This window comes from Tiliqua scincoides, chromosome 5, assembly GCF_035046505.1.
Source record: "Tiliqua scincoides isolate rTilSci1 chromosome 5, rTilSci1.hap2, whole genome shotgun sequence".
Lineage (NCBI taxonomy): Eukaryota > Metazoa > Chordata > Lepidosauria > Squamata > Scincidae > Tiliqua > Tiliqua scincoides.
In genome coordinates this window covers 122,019,939-122,040,035 of record NC_089825.1, presented here as the reverse complement: position 1 = coordinate 122,040,035, position 20,097 = coordinate 122,019,939, and the positions used below count along the sequence as shown (strand labels likewise).

General features: G+C 48.6%; 1 protein-coding gene across 1 annotated transcript; it reads left to right on the top strand.

Annotated features, from left to right (window-relative positions):
- Positions 1 to 1,029: 1,029 nt before the first annotated feature.
- IZUMO1 (izumo sperm-oocyte fusion 1) lies at positions 1,030 to 15,557 on the top strand. The gene is made up of 9 exons (XM_066630368.1): positions 1,030 to 1,261; positions 3,599 to 3,673; positions 4,370 to 4,453; positions 6,816 to 6,836; positions 7,339 to 7,419; positions 8,807 to 8,907; positions 9,870 to 10,020; positions 11,052 to 11,223; positions 15,464 to 15,557. Exons 1-9 carry the CDS (start codon positions 1,030 to 1,032, stop codon positions 15,555 to 15,557), a joined length of 1,011 nt encoding a protein of 336 aa, XP_066486465.1.
- The last annotated feature ends 4,540 nt before the right edge of the window (positions 15,558 to 20,097 follow it).

Here is a 20,097-nt window from a genome sequence, read left to right as displayed (position 1 = left end):
GGAATGGGGAGGAGGGAGAAGGGGTGTGTGAATCCCAAAGCCAAACCATGGCTTTGAAAAAGGTGAGTTTTGAGGAGGAATTAAAGGATATATAAGCAGTGGTGTCCTGTAAGGGCCGTACTGAAGACACAGAGGCGTATCAAGAAGCCCTGGCACCGGGGCAGTGATGTTACAACATCATGTGACATCACAATGTCACTTCTGGGTTTTCACCAGAGGCAGAAGCACTGGTGGCCTCCAAGGGGGAGTCTCCATAGGAGAAGGAATGGGGACGCGAAGCAGCCAGTGCCTCCTCCTCTGGGGAGTACCTGGAAGTGACTGCTTTGCACCTCCCTTGGTGTAGTGTGGGGTGTCAGACATAAGACTGAGGGCTGGATGTGGCCCCTGGAAGCTCTTTACCTGGCCCTTGGGCTCTCCCAGCATCACCATCAGCTGCTCTCAGTTGCTGAGGGGTACTGAGGTGAGCAGCTGGTATGATAACTGGGCTCTCCCATATCTTGAAATTACGATCAAGTTTTGCATATCTTCTCTTCTATCACTTGCAGCTAATATTTCTAAATGAGAAAAAAGTGCTTATTTCTGGTTGTGGCCTGCTTAATGACATCACTTCCTGCTAAATGACATAACTTCTAGCCCTCAGCTGGCATCATGAATGCTATTAGGCCTACTATATGAAATAGGTTTGACACCCCTCTCTGTGAAGATGTGACAACGAGGACAAAGGCTAAACTATCTCCTGCTGATCTGGCAAAAGATGAAGGAAGTCAGCTGTAAATTAGAAGTATATCCCAAATTACTTCCTTAACCACTTTAAATGGAGAGGTGACTACTGCCACCAGCTCACCAACACCAGTATTGCCTGCTTCCTGCTTCAGAGATGTATCGCAATCATGTACTAAAACCAAAACAGGACAGATGTTTCCACCATGCACATTCAATTGGTTGTAAGCATGCAGGCTTTGTGATGTCGTCGCTGTGTCACCCTCTGGGCAGTCCAAGACCCCCTTCCACCAACCACAGCAAAGAGTTATGTCTTGGCTAGAGCTGTGGCTAATAGCCCTGGTCACAACCGGATCACGTGGCTGCCTAAAATGCAGTCAAGAAGGCATGGCGATGGTGAAGGACTTCAGGGATAACTACCTGTATAAGAAACTTCGTAGAGATTCAGGACTCAGAACAAAACTGCAGAAGTTCATGGAGGATGAAATAGAGCAGCTACCACACTACTTCTTAGACAAAGGCACGTTCAAGGGGATTATTGGTATGGCTACCTCTTTTCCAATGCCTCTCCCAGAGAATCCAGAACTTCCGGGTCAGATTTTAGCCATATTTAGGGACATTTGGATCAGAAGAACCAACCCCAGTCTCCAACTTGCACTGATAGGAACTGCACAGATTGTTTAGAAAGTAAACATTGCATTAATTACCCTGTTGCTAAGATTAACGTTTTTCGAGGCCCGGCGGTGGAGGAACATTCTGGTAGACTTACCAGATGCTCTTCCATTAAGCAGAGAACTCACAGCAGGGTACACACTCTGGCTCTGTTAGAAAAAAAGGTGACTAGGTGGATCTGAAAGAGATGACTTACTGTCAGTCGTGACTTGCGGTGTTGGAGATCGAACCGTTCGGGCAAAGGCCACAGCCCATCAGCAGTCCATGGAGCTCTGCATGGCTTCTGGTTGGGCTCTGGTACGGCTTCTGGCCTCGTCCCCAATGCAGCCTCCTGCCACTGCTCCGGTGTGGCTGCTGCCTGTGCTCTTCACAACCCAGGACAGGAGACAGTCCTTCCAACAGTGTGCCTGGCACATGTCTGACATCCCAGGTGCCCTGGCAGCATCAGGGATGCCACATCTGGAATTCTCAGGAGGGGGGCAGGAAGAATGGGAAGAGGAAATGGTGCAGGTCTAGCAGCTGGGCACAAAAGGCTTACCACTGGCCCATGATGAAGGCTGGCAGCCAAGGGCTTGGGCCAAGAACAGAGCAAGACAGGAGCACATCCCTGAGCAAGATGGGGCAGCCCATGAATCCCATGACCCTGACCTGGCTCTGTGGAGATTAATTAACCCCTCCCTGTGGGATTTCTGAGCCCCTTCATCTGGACAACCAAAAATGGCAGGACCATGCCTTCTGTTCACTTCTTCCACCCAGGACCTGCCTTCCGGCACCACCTGCCACTCAAAATGCCACACACTCAGTAAGAATACCCAGCATTTATGACACACTTTGTGAGCGTACAAAGTGCTTCACATGAATTATCTTGATGTTGGCCTTACACCAAACCTGCAAGGGGAACTAAATATTATCCTCATGTTGCAGATGGGAGGATTGAGGAAGAGAGAGAGAAAGAGTGGGGCTTGCCCAAGGCCACCTACTGCGATTACGGTGGTGGCGAGAGTCAAACTGGAGAAGTCCTGATTCACAGTTTGGCCTCTTAAGTCACTACATGCCAAAAATAAAAGATGGGTTTTACTACATGGAGATGAATAGATTGCTCTATGTCTCCCTCTGCCAGCACCTGATTCACAACAGAAGGGTCAGCATCAGGTTTTAATGTGCCCTCAGCAAATTGCTGTTCATCAACTCCTCCTACCTGGGTGGGCTTAGGGCTCAGAGGTAATCTCAGGAATTAGCAGTAGGCCTGCAACATCTGCCCAGCGATGGCAGCTCCTGATGCTGTCCCTACATGAGATAGAGGGCCTTTTTGGTGGTGGCTTTGTTCTGGCACTCCCTCCCTGCAGAAGCCTGCTTGGCTTCTGCACATGTGGTTTTCTCCGTTAGGTGAAACCACTGATGTTTAGCAAGACCTTAGGGGAGAACATAAGAACATAAGAACATAAGAACAGTGCCACTGGATCAGGCCATAGGCCCATCTAGTCCAGCTTCCTGTATCTCACAGCGGCCCACCAAATGCCCCAGGGGGCACCCCAGATAACAAGAGACCTCATCCTGGTGCCCTCCCTTGCATCTGGCATTCTGACATAGCCCATTTCTAAAATCAGGAGGTTGCGCATACACATCATGGCTTGTACCCCATAATGGATTTTTCCTCCAGAAACTTGTCCAATCCCCTTTTAAAGGCGTCTAGGCTAGATGCCAGCACCACATTCATCCCTGGTAGGTTTCTCGCTGGGTTCATTTTTTCTTTCCTGCTATGATGGTCTTTTTGTGGGTTGAGATTTTGATTCATACAGCTTTTTATTGTCTCTCAAAGTCTTGTTTTAATTCAATTTTGTGAGCCAGTTGGGAAATTTAAAATATGAAAGGTAGAATATATAAATATTTTAATGAACAAGCAATAAGCACAAACCACGATGGCTTTAGAAAACAAAGACAATCCTCCACATTCAAAGACAGTGTACTCTTCAGTTACCACAAATGATGGAGATACCTAGTCTGTCTTCATTTGGCCGTGACCAAACGTTTGTTGCAGCATATTTACAAAAGTGCAAGAGTGTTGGAAGCAGGGCTTGTGATCCACAAGACTTGGAGAAAGGAAGACGGCCAGGATGTTGATACGAATAGGAAAGCAGAAATTGGGGTCAGGTAGTTATTTTCTTCCTCTTAAGAGTTTTTTTTCCTTCTTTCCTATTTTCGTCAGATGAATTTTCGCTAGAAACCCTGGTGGCCCACTTCAGACGCTCTCTGAACCAGATCAAGGAAAACGAGTTTGAAGGTAGGTGGCAGATGTGTAAAAAAAAAAAAAAAAAGACACCAAATGGCTCTCAGAATGCACAAGCCAAGGGTGCACCTTGTCTATGGTCCCTCCAAGGAATGCCAGTCTCCTTCGAACTTTGCGTTCATTGCTGCTCAACTCTTGGCAAAGCCAGGCCAGAGCATCAGTGCAAGGCCTTGTGGCTCTCAATCAACCCAGACTGCGCCATCTGGTGTTGTTTTTGAAACAGTGCTCATGCCTAACTTCTTTATTCTGGGATCTATTTCCTAGTGTCCTCTCCAAGGCACTCAGAGTTGTTTTCACAGCCTCAGGATCAGTGGGGCCCAGTGTAGGGCACTCGTGTGGGACCCCCACTCACCAGGCAGCCATGGCAACTGCAGCCATGGGATGCCAGACGTTTGTGGTCCTGTGCAGAAAGCATGGCACCCAGAAATAGTGATGACATGATAACGTCAATGCCAACTACTTCTAAGAGGCCCATTTCAGGCCAAACAGTCCCAGGGGAGGGTGAGCAAGCCCACAATTTGCTCGCCATGCTGCCCTCCCAGGCTGCCAGGTGCTGGCGGCAGCAGTGGAAGATTCACCAGCTGCCCCAGTGCAGGGGCCCCCAGAGAGCAGGGCCCAACGTCACGACATAGGCCACGTTGCACTAAGGCTGGCCCTGCCTCAGCATGAACTTCTGCTTTTCCTGTACAGGTGAGCAGCTTTTTAATGAGGTAGTGTGGAGCGTACAGAATCTGCAGGCTACTTTTGAAAAGATGCTGCCATCTATCCAGAAAAGTAAGCTGCTGTGCGTAATTTCTAAAATGTCCGAGGGGGAGAGGGGTAGTTTCGAGTTCAGACCTGCCTGGGAATCATACCGTGTGCCTTGGTCCTGCTTAATGCGTTGGAACAAGCTGCGGTAAGGAAAAGTCCTCCCGACATGCTCAGAGGCACTCTTCATTGCACTTCAGATTTACTTGCTTAATACCATAGGTAAATATATACATATGTGGCCAATAAAATGATGCAATTGGGACAACAGAAGGTAGAACTGCAGTTACAAGAAAACTGAGAACAAACGGTCTCCAATGTGGGACAAAAAAAATATTTGCCTTTGATTTTGAAAACTGCCCCTGCAAATAATGAAGTTTGGTAAATGGTATGATTTTTTTTTCCCAAGCAGACAAAAGAAAACAATTTCTTCCCCCCCCCCCCCCCCAAAAAAAAAAAAATCTGATATCCCGGGGTGAGTAAAGAGAATACACAAAAATCTTTCTCTGGGAGCTTTATACAGGGGACAATACAACAGGTAGTGACAGATATCCTCCATTAAAATAATGTGCAGGGCTGGATTAAGTGAGAAAATAGCTTCTGGAACATTTCCCATCTCCTTAGGTGTATAATCTTTGCACTTCTGGGAGGAACAAGAAAAGCATTTATACAAAACAGACACCTTTCATTAGGCTCCATCAGCAAAAGAGTGGAGAAATGAGGTCTTTCACTGACAGGCCCAGAGCTTATTACTGCTCAAACCCAGGATCATCGTCTTAGTGCCAGATCTCAGTCTCAGCATATGTGTGGCAAACAAAGCTTTTTGTCACATATATTCAAGGGATGAGCTCTGGCAAGAATTAAACCTAGAGCGGAAAGCTGATGACCTCTGTCAGGGTTGCTAGGCTCAGATACCTGCCTGGAGAAATCTCTTATCTCTGTTACATTTGTACCTCACCCTTCCTCCATGGGATTCCTTCTACCCACAGCAACCCCACAAGGTAGCTTAGACCAAGATATCTTTCTTTCTTTCTTTCTTTCTTTCTTTCTTTCTTTCTTTCTTTCTTTCTTTCTTTCTTTCTTTCTTTCTTTCTTTCTTTCTTTCTTTCTTTCTTTCTTTCTTTCTTTCTTTCTTTCTGGCAAAGATAATTTTTTGTTGCCTCCAGGGATGGTTGCTGTGTCTGGACTGGCTGGCTCACCACACAGCAATCATTCCCGCTACAAGAGAAATTTCTCCAGTTCCTGCTGCCCCCTGGGCCCTCCTGCAACTCCGTGTCCTCCGTCTCCAGCCTGCACTTCTTCCAAAGGGCAAGGTCCAGCCTGTTGCACAGTTGCACCTTTCAGTCACTCCAGCCATCTCCACTTGTGCTGGACTGGACCACGCACCCAGTCCCTTTGGCAGCGGAAGGGCATCACCCAGGCAGAATGATCTAAAAGCTCAAGTGCCGCCTGCTAGACTTATATCACTGGTTGAAAAGCACTGGATGAGATGGACAGAGAGCATCTGGCTGGCCCGAAGTCACACAGTCAGTTGAGCAGGATTTCAGTCCTCAGCCTGACTATGACATGCACTGGCATTTTTTGGAGCTGCACAGAAGACCTACTGTGATGGGAGGTCACCGTTGCTGGACTCCCTTCTATGCAGCTTTTAAAGGTACAGAAGCTGTCTGGATGGGATAACTTTCTTGCAGCTCTGCTTCCAGGAACTGCCCAGATCCAACCATGCAAGCTGACTTCTGCATGGGCCTCCAGACCATATTCCTGGGACCACCAGGGAAGTTACTGGCCAGTCTGTTGCCTGCAGGATCACTTCAAACAGCCTGGGATTCATCTGTGCATTTGGTTTTCCCGAGGACTAGCTTCAGCCACAGCTTGTACCTTGTTGCTACCTTCCTTGGAATCCATATTGCAGCAGCAGGACTGGACTGGGACCAGCAAATCCAATCCCAAATCTACATCCACTACTTTCTTCCAGACTCTTTGCTCCCCATCCTCAGTTTGTCAGATAATGTGCAGACAGACCCCTCACTGCTAGCCTCTTCCTTAAAACCCATCAGTACCTGTGGGTGTACACATGTAACATATAGGGCATGCAGGCAGGGGTGGGTTAAAGCACTGCAGTTAAGGTCATTAGAATGTCCTGCTGGCTGGAAAAAATTAGCAGGCTAGCCTCTTCTTGTGCGTTTAACAAAGAGGTTTGATTGGCAGAAAACAGTAGCTTTTAAAGCATGGAACAAAATGTAATCTGCTCATAGTTGCAGCTCAAACTGTTGTGAAACAGGTCCTCCAAGAGCAAGTTGAAAAGTTGGCAATCCTAACTGGGTGATAGGGGTGGTGACAACAGGTGAAGCGACCCTAATAGCTAACATTCTTCATTTTTGTTTTGCAGTTTATTGTAGCAATGAGTGTGGTAAGTGTCAATTTGGGCCAAGGGAGGGGGGGGAAGTATCCTTTCCAGACCAATGGTACCCTGTCTGATGTGGACTGGAGAATTGGAGCCCCCATCTCTCTCCCCTAGTATGACTAATTAGGGTCTTCCAAACTCTGAACACAGTATCAAAAACTGCTCTAATAAGTAACCAGTGCAAAATGAAAGCAGCTGTAGAGATCTGTGTTTCTTTGAAATGCATTTTAAGCAGTTCTTAGGTTTGGTCTTTAGCTCAAAACTCTTGAGCAAGTAGCAGCTGTGAAAGAATTTGAGAAATTTCTGACTAAGGAGAGAGCCAATGTAAGAACCTTTTTCCCTTAAGGAAGAGACAGGTATGCTGAAGAGACAGAGGAAGCCTGTCACCTTGGGTTTGCCCATTTCTTCCCTGTCCTGCACCCACCAAGTTTCAGTGCTCTTCCCACAATGAAGACCTCAGCCCTCTTTTCATACAGAAGAATGAGACCTCTTCTCTCCTATTCCGCAGGTCACATGATTTATGTGTTATACAGCTGCTTCTCATGCCAAATAAATTATTACTCCTGCTCCAAGAACTTCCACTGTGGAGGTGAGAGATGTGGAAATGGGTCTCAAATGGACCTCATTCTAAAGTTGTAACATTGTGAACAATCGTTTTAAATTTGAGGTACGGTTCCGTAAGCGGCCTTAGGTGCTGTTTAGGGAGAAAAGTGGGGTGCAACACAGGTAAATAAATAAATAAAATAAGTAGAAAATAGGGCCTGGTGGGATCTGAAGTTAAGAGAATGAGTCTCTGGCATTCCTGGAGGGGGGCAAAATGTTAAATTTCTTCAGGTGCCTGACTGCTGCTGTAAATCAGCCTCTCCTCCTTGCCTTGGCACCCCTGCTGTAATGCGACTGCAACTGACTCTGAAGGCAAGGTGGAGGGGCCGATTTACACCAGTGGCCAGGCACTTGAAGTGTTTTGCCTCCCTCCAGGAACGCCAGTGGAATGAGGTCTGACGCCAGGTTAGATGGTTCCCTGGATCTGACTTATGGTCCAATCCCATCCACCAGCAGAAGTGTGATGGTGCTGATGCTGACAGAAGTGACGTGCTGGTAGTGGGTGCCGCGAGGCTGCCAGTGCATTGCTGGTGGCTGTGCGCGCAGGTCAGCAGAGAGGCCACCAGCACTGGTTTATTGGTAGTGGGAGCAAGCAATGGGAGGATCAGGGCCATTTCTGAGTGGCGAGGAAGGAGGAACTGGATGGAGGGGAGGAGGCCGGAGGGGTGGATCCGGCAGCAATGGCATGCTCTGGATCTTACCCCCTCTTGTGTAAACCTCCCCACCCTTTTCCCTCCTTGGACATATGCCACCAAAACAGATGGTATATGTCTAAGGAAACCCATAAGCTGTCCCGGGCTTATACAGAGGTAAGTAAAAATTATGTTTACTTACCTCCCATTTGCCCTCAGGTTGCACCCCCACCATAGAATGCAGTGCGCCCTTTTCTGGCATGGGTGGAGGGGGATAAGATTGGGCTGTTTTGGTAGCCAGTACTATCACCTGAACCTCATCTGAATTTAGGCTACCAGACAATGGATCTTTCCTATGGTGGTGCCCAAATTGTGGCCTTCCCTCTCCTTACCTAATACCTTCTTTGTTTACATTTCATGCTCCCAGCAAAGTCCATTCCATCCTCCTGGTCTTTTAAAGGAATATGATGACTCGTAATCTCTCTCTCTCACACACAAACATCCCTTTTCAATGACTTGACTGCTGTTTTGAGTATTTTTAGTTTCCAGCTCATGATTGCTGTATGAGCGTCTGTTTGTTTGCTGTTTGTTTTTTTTTACCATTCTATTGCTATTACTAATACGGGGGTTTTTTGTGAGCTTATGAGAAGTGAGATATCAACCCCTAAAATCAGTAACTTTGAATAAATAGTAACTGATGAGGAGCCCTGACAGTGGAATAGATCTTGGTCAATTTTTCAGAAAGGAACATAGAAGTGGAAACGGACGAAGATTTGATTCTGGATTGTGCTCTGACATGGCACAAGGCAAGCCACGGGGTGAAGAGATATTCCTTCTTCCGGGTAGGCAGTGCTTCAGCCAGCAAACTTCTCCATGCCCAGCCCACCTGCCTTCCCAAAGCTATTACCGCTGGTTTTCTATCCTGATCTGTAGCCCCAGCAGCTCGCTTTTAAAAAGGGATGGGCTGGGGTAAATCAGTGGTGGCTCTAGCTTTTGGGGATCCCGACAGCAAAACCCCTTCCCTCCACCCCCAATGGCCTGCTGCTCTTGTGCTTTGGAAAGTGCCCATGTGTGCTGGCTGCCAACTCCCATAGTGCCCAGGAATCAGACAGCAAACAGGCAGGCGTCCTAGGCCACTACTGAAATCATGAGTGGTGGCATGATGGAGGACTTGCCACCTGCTCGCCACCACCTCCTGACAAGGTTTCAGTGGAGTCCACTTGTCTCATCCTGACAAGTGGACGAGGGTCCACTGCTGCTGCTTCCCCACAACTGCCCAGTGAGCATTTGCATGGGCCCTGGCTTATTGGGTGGGTGTGTGGCTGTGGGAAGCGATGACCTCACTGCTTCATGTACTTGGGCCAGCAGCAATACAGAGGAGAGGTAGCCGTAGTCCAGCTGTGGACTACAGTATTATTTTCTCCTCCACTGCTACTCCCTTGTCTTCCTCTATACGTACTAAGTTGAGTGCTCCGGGAGAAGGAGGCATGGCCATTTGCCAGCATTGCTGCCCATCACCACTGCCACTGTTTTAGCCAGGCAAGAGAATGGGGGACAAGAAGGTGAGGGAGCACATGAAGTGGAGGAGGCTTCTGGTATCAAAATGGCTTGGGCCACCCCAGCTTGAATCCAAATTTCTTTGGAAGTGCCAACACCCTTTGGTTCTATTAGTAGCCAGCAAAATATACCAATTAATTCGGTGAGTAGGGGGTGGTATGGCGTACAGGAGGACCCATGTAATCAGCAGGAGGGAAAAATCCAGGTTCTCCCTTGATGCTCAGTTGAACCTCTCTGTTCTTCTCAGGTGCTGGGTAACACAGAGAAGCTGATGACTACCGGTCTGGATTCCTTCCTGGTGAAGAAGGAGGCAAATACGAGTGACACGGGCAGATATCGTTGCAAAATGCTGGGTGCGGAGGGACACACAGCTAGCCAGCTGGACTTCCGAGTGGAAGGTGAGTAAAAGGAATGTAAAAGAATGCAAATAGATGAACCCACCTTTGTTCTGTGTGTCTCACTGTTATCTGCTGTAACTGGCAGTGGGTGGAACCAGCAGCGTAGCAACATCTTCTGTGCCCTGGGGTGGTGGCATCTCACCCCCCCCCCCAGCACGCAGACATGGAAGTAATTGGTGGTGATGTGTTGACATACCACGCTCTAAAAGGGGGGGGGCAAGGGGACAATGTGCCACTACCTCCCTCCTCCTTCCTCACACCATTCCTCATGCCGATGCCTTGGAGTTTCAATTGAGATCAGAACACCAAGGCAGCAGTGTGAGGAAGGGGGCAGCTAGGAAGGAGGAGCAAGGGGACGGCAGGCTGATTTGGCCACGGCCCCTTCCTCCTCGTTCCTCACCATCCCCTGGCTCTCACAGCAACCTCCTCTTAGAGTTTCTCCCCGTTGGGATAGAAATAACAAGAGGTGGTGGCTGCCATCTTGGCTGGGTCTCACGTGCCCTTCCCTCACCTGACACTCCAGCATGGAATGCAGGGCGTTCGGCCCCTTGCTTGCTACGCCACTGGGCGGGACAAGATTTCTTTCTCAGCCCTGCTTCCTGAGATAATTTAATTTAATTGGGGATCTGATCTCAGGGCCTTGTATAGGCAAAGCACCACCAGTTAGCCATTTTCCCTTCATGGCCTCTGGCCAAAGTGTAGGCTCCATCTGGAGTATCCAGTGAAGAAAATTCCTTCTTAACCCTCTGCCCTTCAGTGTCTTTTCAGAGGACCTAAAATATTTGATCTCCCTTCTGCTGCAGTTCTTCCCATTTCCCACCAAAGCTTCAGTGATGCTCCTGGGCAGAGAAGGCTGAGCAAAAATATCCTTGCTTTGAAACATTTCTTGTTCCCCATGCAGCTGAGTAGCTGCCTTGCAGCTGCACCAGTGCTGAAAAGTTGGATAGGATTAGGCCCTAAGTTTTCCATCTTCAAGGAGTCCTCTTTCCTGCACCAGCTCCTCTTTCTAACGCTTTTTCTTTCTCTATCAGTGGTGCCTGCGGCTGGAAGGACCACATGGTTCCGCCGTCCAGGGCTGACAACTTTGGATGGCCCTCTCACCTTGGGTGTGTCTTCCAGGGCTCCACCTCCCCAGGAAGACTGGACAGCTTGGATAGTGATTGGGGTCACAGGAAGTCTGCTTCTCATCTTCATCGGAGGATTGTGAGTCATTGGGTGCAGGGGGGAACCCCACACATAGCCCTATTTACCCTCTCTGAGCCTAACTAGGAGCACCATCAAGAAATGCCTGGTCTCTGGCAGAATGTAACTTTTCTCCCAAATGTGAGTTTGAATCTGAAAATAATCCAGTGCCTGAAGTGTAGGGTTAACTGTTGATGGCTCCAGGCTGAAACTATCCTCTTGGCTACTGCCTGTTAACCAAGTTGCTGCCTGATGCAAAAAAAATTCTGTAGCCCCCCTCCCAGCAATGACATCAAATTTAATTAATTACATTGGGTCTTTTTATTTGTTAAAGTGAGTGAGAAATGTTAGCTCATATTTTAAAATAGCAAACACTGGTTGAAAGTGCTTATTGCACTTTGACAGCGCAATCTATTCATGTCTACTCAAAAGTAAGTCCCATTGTGTTCAATGGGGCTTACTCCCTGGTAAGTGAAGTAAGGTAGGATTGCAGCCTTACACAGTTTGAGAGGTGCAGGAGGGGGCTGGAGACAATCATAAGAGCCAGCAGCTTATCTTTAGGAAGTGGAATTGAGGAATTATGTGAATAAATGATGAGGTCAAACCACCTGCTGCTCAGTGCTCCTGCTGCAACTTGCCTCCCAGGTTGCTGTGCCTTGCTTGCTACCCTCTTCAGGTTCCTGCACATGCACAGGTAACCTATCACAGCCAGCCAGCTCAGAGCCCAATCCTCTGCATGTCTACTTGGGAGCAAGCCCATTATAGTCAATGGGGCATACTCCTAGGAAAGTGGGGAGAGGATTGCAGCCTTGGAGCCCAATTCTCTGCCTGTCTACTTGGAAGTAAGCCCCTTATAGTCAATGGGGACTCCCAGGAAAGTGGGGAGAGGATTGCAGCCTTGGAGCCCAATCTTCTGCCTGAATACTTAGAAGCAAGCCCAGTCTAGTCAATGGGGCTTACTCCCAGGATAGTGTGGATAGGGTTGCAGCCTCAGAGCCCAATCTCCTGGATGCCTACTCAGGAGCAAGTCCTACTGGCTTAGGTTGTAGAGAATTGGGCTGCTGCAGCCTTGCCAGGAGGAGAGAGAAGGATAAGGGGGCAGGCAAGCAGAGAGAGGACTGTGATGAGCAGAGGAGAGTAGGCTGTGCAGGGCGGCGGAGTGGTGAGCAACTGGTCCCACTGCACAAGGGGAACCCCCTCCTCAGTCCAGGTGGTCTCTGGGGGCTATGCCTGCCTATTGAGGGCTCTCTCTCTCTCTCTCTCTCTCTCTCTCTCTCTCACACACACACACACACACACACCCAGTGTCCTGATCAGCATCCAACAGCCCTCCCCCCTCACCAACACACTTCTTCCTCCCTCTCTAAACACAAACAAGCACTGACGCACTCTGCTCCGCTCCCCATGTGCCTCTCTTCCCATTTAAGCCAAATAGGGCTTCAGGGGGCAGCATGTTGAGCACGACAGGTGGGGGAAATCACAGAGGGAATGAGGGCTGGCAGGTGCATGAAAGGAAGGCTCCGAGGAGGTCTGTGCCCGTTGCCAGCATCTCAGCTTTGGGAGGTGGAGAGGGGCAGCTCCTCTGCCTGCCACAACCTACCTTCCATCTCGGCTGCAGGGAGGGGCAACATGCAGTTTTGCCCCTCTCCTCCCTCTAGAGTGCCTGGCAGGGCTGCCAGCAGCAGCCCAATTGTTTCACACAGGTGCTGCTGCCTGCAAGTTGTTGCCCCCGCCCACCCTCTAGCCCGGTGCACCTGCTACCCCCTGCACCTCCCTAGTTACGCTACTGGCCCACCAGATGCTTCAGGGAGCACACAAAGCACCAAGACACCTGCATCCTGGTGCCATTCCCTTGCATCTGGCAAACTTAAGTAGCCTACTTCTAAAATCAGAAGGCTGCACATATCCATCATGGCTTGTATCCTGTGATGCTTTTCTTCTAGAAATCTGTCCAATCCCCCTTTAAAGACTTCTAAGCTGGGCGCCATCACCGCATCCTGTGGAAAGGAGTTCCACAGACTAATTACTTGCTGGATATAGAAATTTTTTCTTTTGTCTGTTTTAACTCTCCTGACAGCTCCCTGGAGGTGGCTCCCTGCTGATGAGCACAGCAGGAAGAGGGCTAGACTAGAACTTCCTCTCTGATATGCTAAGTTTTTGTTTTGCTGCAGTTACATTTTTTTTTTTTACATGGGAGAGCATTGAAAAATTGGTTCTCTCCTGCAGCCTGAAGTGCTATCGTCCTGAATTCCACTGCCTCATTCTCCTGAAGAACAGATGTTCTTCAGGAGAACATCCTGTGCAGATGTTGTCTTACCAAGAAAGAAGAGCATGGGTTGGGTGGGACAGTGAGAGCATATCAGAAAACCTCCATTCTGAACCAAAAGCACAGTACAGTATTCCTCTGCAGCAACTATCGCTGCAACTGGGGAGAGATCACCTCCATGATAACGCAAGCAAAATGCCTGCAAGATATTTGCTGGAGGTTTCACTCAGGCACGTTCAAGGCATGTAACAATTATCCTCCCCACTCAGATAGAAGGATGCCCTGGGTTTAGTGTCTCTTTGAACAAGTGCTTGTCAGCTTGATGGGGGAGGCAGGATTGCTCCCTTGCTGCCTCCTTACTGTGCACTCTTCTCCAGGATAGGCTCACATCTGCACAGAGCTTATGCCTCACTCTCTTCCTTTCTTCCATTCTGACTTTAGGAACAGTACTGGGGCTTGGCCAGATTGTGTGCAGCCTAAAGGCTCACGCCCATGACCTGACTGACCCCCAAGGTTGGTCAACCCTTCAGGAGTGGGCTGGAGTCTTCCAAGAATTGACACCCATCTCCAGGCGATGACTGGAGGCCATCCTATAAATTTCAGCAAGGCCTCCAGGAATATCCAACATTACATCATATCAGGGGGGGTAAAAAAAAAAAACTCCAGGAATGTCTTTGGCCAGACCCTGAAGCATGTGCTATGGACGCTGAAGCATTTGCTGCCACCTTACTGAGCTCACTCAGTGGGCGACGGTGGGCAACAGCAGACATACATGTCGGTAGCAGTGCCATTTTTGATCAGGAGACAGGCCAGGGTATGGAGAATGTCACTGCCCTTGAGAAGAGTCTTTATTGCTACCCAGTGAGCCAATGTGGTATCATGCAGTAATGGGAAGCAGTAGCAGTGCTTCAGATACACAAGAGGAGTGTATCTGTTTGCTTCCCTCTTCCCCCCCCCCCACACACCATGGTGCCCAGATGCCTGAGAAAGGTGAAAGGGGAGCAGATGGATAGCATCCTCCCACTCCCCTTTGACCTTTCCCTGGTGGCTGGGCACCCTGAGGGAGGCAGGATCTATCATGCACCAAGGGGGGGAATGCAGGACTTTGCCCGAGTTTATTGGTCTGGGCAGCACCACTGCCAAATTCATTAGCCTGGTGGACACAGGAAGCAGAATGAGATGGTAGAATGGAGTACACCTCTTCAGGCTGCACAAGAACGATACTGCTTTTGAATGGTCTCCCACGCATAAGAACCACCACCACTCCCTTGCAAATAGAAAAGCAGTACACCAGGAGAAAAAAAGGGTTCTAACCCAGACTTCTTTGTGGTGGGCTAGTTTTCTGCTTCAAGGAGTAATGTTTTTTGATTTGTTTTTTTGTTGTGTTTTTTGTTTTTTTACATAAGGGAGCATTCAAAAATATGATTCTCCCCCTCCCTGCTATACTCCGAAGGGGGACAATCCATTCTACCACCTCAGTCTGCTGCTGGCCAGGCCTAGTCATGGGGCAGGAAATGTGGACTTGGTGTGCCCAAACCAATACCCCATGGTTGGCCATGAAGTCTGAACAGCTGGGCACAATGCAGACTGTTGGATTTGGCAATCACACTATGGAAGCTATGGAATCACACTTGCATCATGCTAAGAGTCTTGCTTTTTTAAAAAAAATAAGAAGCAAGTTTTTTTCACTAGCGGTTGTGGTAAGTGCTTGGAGAGATCTTAATGAAAAGACTAGTAATGGTGGATAGACTTCCCTACAACACAGGTCTTTCACATGACTGCCTCTGAAAATTGCAGCCACAAGGGAGCACTGGACAAGCTCAAGGCACACCGTCACACAAAGCAATAGTGAGTTCCAACAGGCCTGTCCAGGGCCCTGAGTGGTTGTCCTAGAACATTTTTCAGAAATCTGTGCAGTGTGGCTGATGTGCAGGGGTTCTTTGGCAGAAAGTGAGACTCCTATCTCCCTACTTCATTAATTCCTTTATTTTCTAGTTTATATTTTTATCTACGTGAGAACAAGGAAGAAGAGGAAGAAGAAGGCGTTGGCAGTGAATCTGAGACCAAATCAGAGTTGGTGGAAACATGAAGACTCTATGCTCTTCAATTTTCATGATCTTCATCCAGAGATTCCTATCTCAGACTCTCACTGTATTGTACTTGCTGATCTAACATATTTTTTTATAGTTATAAAGCTACTGGATGTACTTAATTATACATGCTTCCAGGTTCCCAGGGAGATCATTAAGGGCCCATTCCTAAACACACTCAGCGCCAGTGCTGGGTGTCACAAATGTGCCGTAAGGCATGCCTGTGGTACACGAAGAGGATGGGCTGCTAGCACTGGGCCAGTACTAGTCAGTGCTGAGCTTCAGCACCGCATGGAGAGCCAGCCGGCCAGCACCCCAGCAGCTCTAGCCCATGGTAGAGCTTAGTTTCGGGGCGGGGGAAGGTGGGGCTAGAAGGCTCGACACAGAGTCCCTCAAGTTTGCGCCAGCAAAATAGCCGGTGCAGACTTGAGAAGTCCCCTTATGTGGCTTGGGACTTCCCCCGAAGAGACCTCAGGTGGCCTCGGCGGTGCCGCTGGATGCAGCAGCAACCGTTTTGGTGCTGCTGTATCCAATGGAGCCGCCAGCTTTAGAATTGGGCTACGTGTTTGGAGTAGATTGCAGCAGGCAGACTTAATAGTCGAGGGTCTTGGTGTGTCTGTTAGGAAACACTAAAAAATTGGAGATGGGGAAATTGAGAACCAGGACTCCCGAGGGGCAAGCTACACCTTACACATAAGCACATAATGTTCCCCTTTGTAAAGATGAACGTCTTCCGCTGGAGCCCAGTTTGGGCAGAGAAGAGGGTGGGGAATGCGTACCTGCCTCTTTCCCCAGCCACTGTTTTTCATTCCAAATTGCATCTTCACCTTGCAGGAGCAGGTAGGCAGGAAGATGCAGGCAGATGGGCTGGCCAAACAACCAGGTAGAGACACATGGAGTAAAGGTGAGGAACCACAGAGACAAGATCTGTTCTCCAAGGCTGGCCTGGAAGTACTTATAAGGTCACTAGAAGAAGAATCAATAGGCCATTTAAGGGGCTGAGCCATATTGGAACCTGGAAGGATAACACTACCTCTTCTTTCTTCAATAAGCAGCCTCCCCACAAGGGGCAGCACTGCAACAGACATGGGTAGGCTCATGGTTTGTGTCCTGGTTGATCCTAACATCAGGCTTCTTGGGTACCATACTTGATTTCTTGGGTACCACAGATTTCTCAAAGCGTACAAGGCCTGTGGGGTGCAGAGCAACCTGAGTCAGTTTCATGAAGGGGGAAAAAATGATCCATCACCTATATCTGAGGCAGCGAGAAATGGTGTTTATTCAGAGAGTAAGCAGGAGATGTAAGATGATGGGTACATCTCAGTGTCTCTGCGTTGAGGATACAGGGTGTGAAGCCCCCCCTTCTGTTTCTGTGGCAGCTTCCTGCTTGTGCATAACAAAGCTAAACGAGACAGAGGACCAATTCAACATTAGCAGAACCTGCCATTTTTCCATGCCAGCTGCAGCCTTATGACCACGATTGGAAAGCTGTCATGGATGGGAGAGAGTCCCAAACAGAAGGCTGTGGTCTGTTGGCCTCAGGCAACAGTGGTACAGCATTGGCTGTGAGGGTGTGCTAGCTCCCAGACTCTCAGGCAGCAGTAGTTTACTCCAGAGTAAAGCATTTCACTTTGCACTACCCACACCACTGAGTTGGTGTACAGCAATGGTGGTGTGGCATTTTACAGCAGTGAAGCATTTTACTGTTGAAGTTTTGGTAGTTAACAACTACTAGGGGGTGTAGAGCTGTACATACAAACAAGAGCCAACTCTTTAATTTTGCCCCTGCAGAATCTGCTCAGCCTCCCTGCATGGTCACTCTCCAGGTGACATCCATATTGGCCCCCATAGCAAACTCACGGAGTTCCTTGTCACTTTGTTTTAAAGCCCGCTTTGTACTTTAAACATTTACACAAGCGTATCCCACCGAGCTGTTTGTAAGAAGCCTAACTGTTTTAAGCTGTCCTGAAGAGCAGCAAGGAAGGCCCTACATGGTGTTGCGGGCACCAGAAGCATATGTAGGGGGGGGGGCAGTGTGGTTCGAACAGCAGGCACTGAAATGCACTATGTAAGTAGCCCCCTTGCTGCCGGAGCCATTCAGGGCAGCAACAGCAACATGTTGCTGTCACTGCCCCCAAATGGCTCTGGTGTCGAGAGGAAGGGCTGCTTACACAGCGGTTTGTGGCACCTGCTATACTTATCATACCACCCTTCTCTGACTGTGCTTCTGGGAGTCAGTGCTCTCTACAGCTCATTCTACAAGAAAAGTGGCCAAACATGCTCCCCTATAGCTTGATTCCAAAGAGAAGATTATACAAGGGGATTACACTGTGGGGGAGACAGTTTCCAGAGCAGGGTGGCTCCTTGGTCTTATGTACTTTACATCTAAACGGCTCCTTTAGGGCCCTGCTTGATAAGAGGGTGATCTGTGATCAGCTTCCAGGAGGTAGAGAATGTCAATCCAGATTGCAATGCTGGGGCAGGGAGAGTGTAACTTCCCTCATGCACCTGGTTTCCTGATGAAAATTCTCCCCCTCCCTAAGCTGTTTGCCCCACGAGGGACACTTCACAGATACATGGGTTTGGCCCCAAGGCTGAGAGCCAACACTCCCTATCAACATACCTACACATGATTTTATTCCAGTTATGACTTCCCCCTTCTTCCCCCCCCCCCCCGAATTCTGAGAACTATGGTGAGGGTGATGAGAATTCTGTTAAAGTACTCTCGCTTTTCTCACAGAACTATAGGTCCCAGGGTTTCCTAGACAAACAGCATAGTTATTATTCAATCAGTTTAAGTCTTTACTTACACATGCCCTCAGTCCCCACGTAGCACAAGCAGTTACCACAGCTATACCCTGAGGCATCCATAACCCTGTTGGCCTACACCAGGGGTGCTCAATAGGTGGATCGCGATCTACCGGTAGATCGCGAGGCAAAATGAGTAGATCGCGGAGCCCTGTCTCTCCAAACTGTTAATATGTCAGTTTCGTCTAGTGACTAGACGAAACTGACTAGACTCCAGCAGGGGCTCCATACATTAAAGGGGGTGTCTGTCAGACGCTTCCTTCCCCCCTGGTAGATCTCCGGGCCTTGCTGGGTTTCAAAGTAGCTCTCGAGCCAAAAAAGTGTGAGCACCCCTGGCCTACACTTTCCAGCAACCTTTGGTTACTTGGACATGAACCAACCACTATCTCCCTGTAAAAGTGGCACCCTCCTTTTTCAGCTCCCTTAGGGAGCTGTTCCACCACCCCTCCCGTGGTCAAAAGAATGGTTCTGAACCCATGTGTATGCATACGGTCCCTCCAATTCATAACGCCAAGTATAAATGAAAATAAGAATTTAAGAGTTAGAATGGCATAAAGCCATTGTGGGTGGCACCTCCTCCTCCCATCACATCTCTTCTTAAGCTGCTACAAAAGATGGTACAATCTCCAACTCAGAAAATGTTGCACCCTTCCCTATTCTAAAACAAAACAAATGAGGCTGCCACTGCTTGTGTAGTCCATTCAAAGTGGCCCCTGGAAATTGTAGCTTCTTGTCCACCCCCCTGCAGGGGCTTGAGATGGCTCAATCCGGATTGGTTTCAGAGATGGCACAGTCCTCCTTTGGTTCAGTAAAACAAGATGGGATGTCTCAACTGAGCTGTAATTTGTGCTTCTTGTCCTCAGCTACAGTCCATCTAAATCAGTGGGACAGCCCAGATGTGTACAGCTCTGATGTTGTTGTCATGGTTCAATCAAACCAATAAGGCATCCTGAAGATGTCACAGTTTTGGACCACAGCATTTCCCATTCTGTTATTGACATCTAGAATCAACATGATGCACACTTTCAAAAGGGCAGGTAGAATTTATATAATCCTTATGCCAAATCTTAAGCATCCAAGATGGTTTCCAAAGTTGTTAGGGGCCCAAATGTCAACTGAAGCCAAGATGTCTTCAACGTTGGAAGTTGACATCACAGAAAAACACAAGATGATTTCATAAATCTGTGATGCCTTCTTAAGCTCATTGATGGCCTGAACCGTGATTTTACCCATCTAGTGCGGCTGGGTGATTGTTGGCCTCCCACACGCTGGTTTTCTCTCTCTCAAGAGAGCCACATCATTGAAAAACCACAGAGGTTCCTGGAATTGCCTGGTCATTCGAGATGAGGTATGACATTGTTATGGCACATTATTAAGCCAAATGTCAGTGACTTAATTCCTCCAAGGCAGCAACTGGACTTGGCATTAACAGAAACAAGACCGCCCATGATGAAGCTTGATGTTGACAAGTCAAACAGTCATTCTCACCCATTCAAGCTGGAACCCAGTGTCACTGTGACCTTACAGGGCATAAGGAGGATTTTCCCCCTTTCCCTTCAGGGACCCAGACAGACGATTGGTACCCCATTTACCACTGTTCCACCATGAGGTCTATCATGTGGTTGACACCAAGGTCAGATGAATCAAAAAAGTCTGTGCAGAAGATACTGCCACCAACAGGGCTGGTGGAGCCTAGGCCCGAGGCTGAGCCTGAGGTCAAGGCCTCCAACC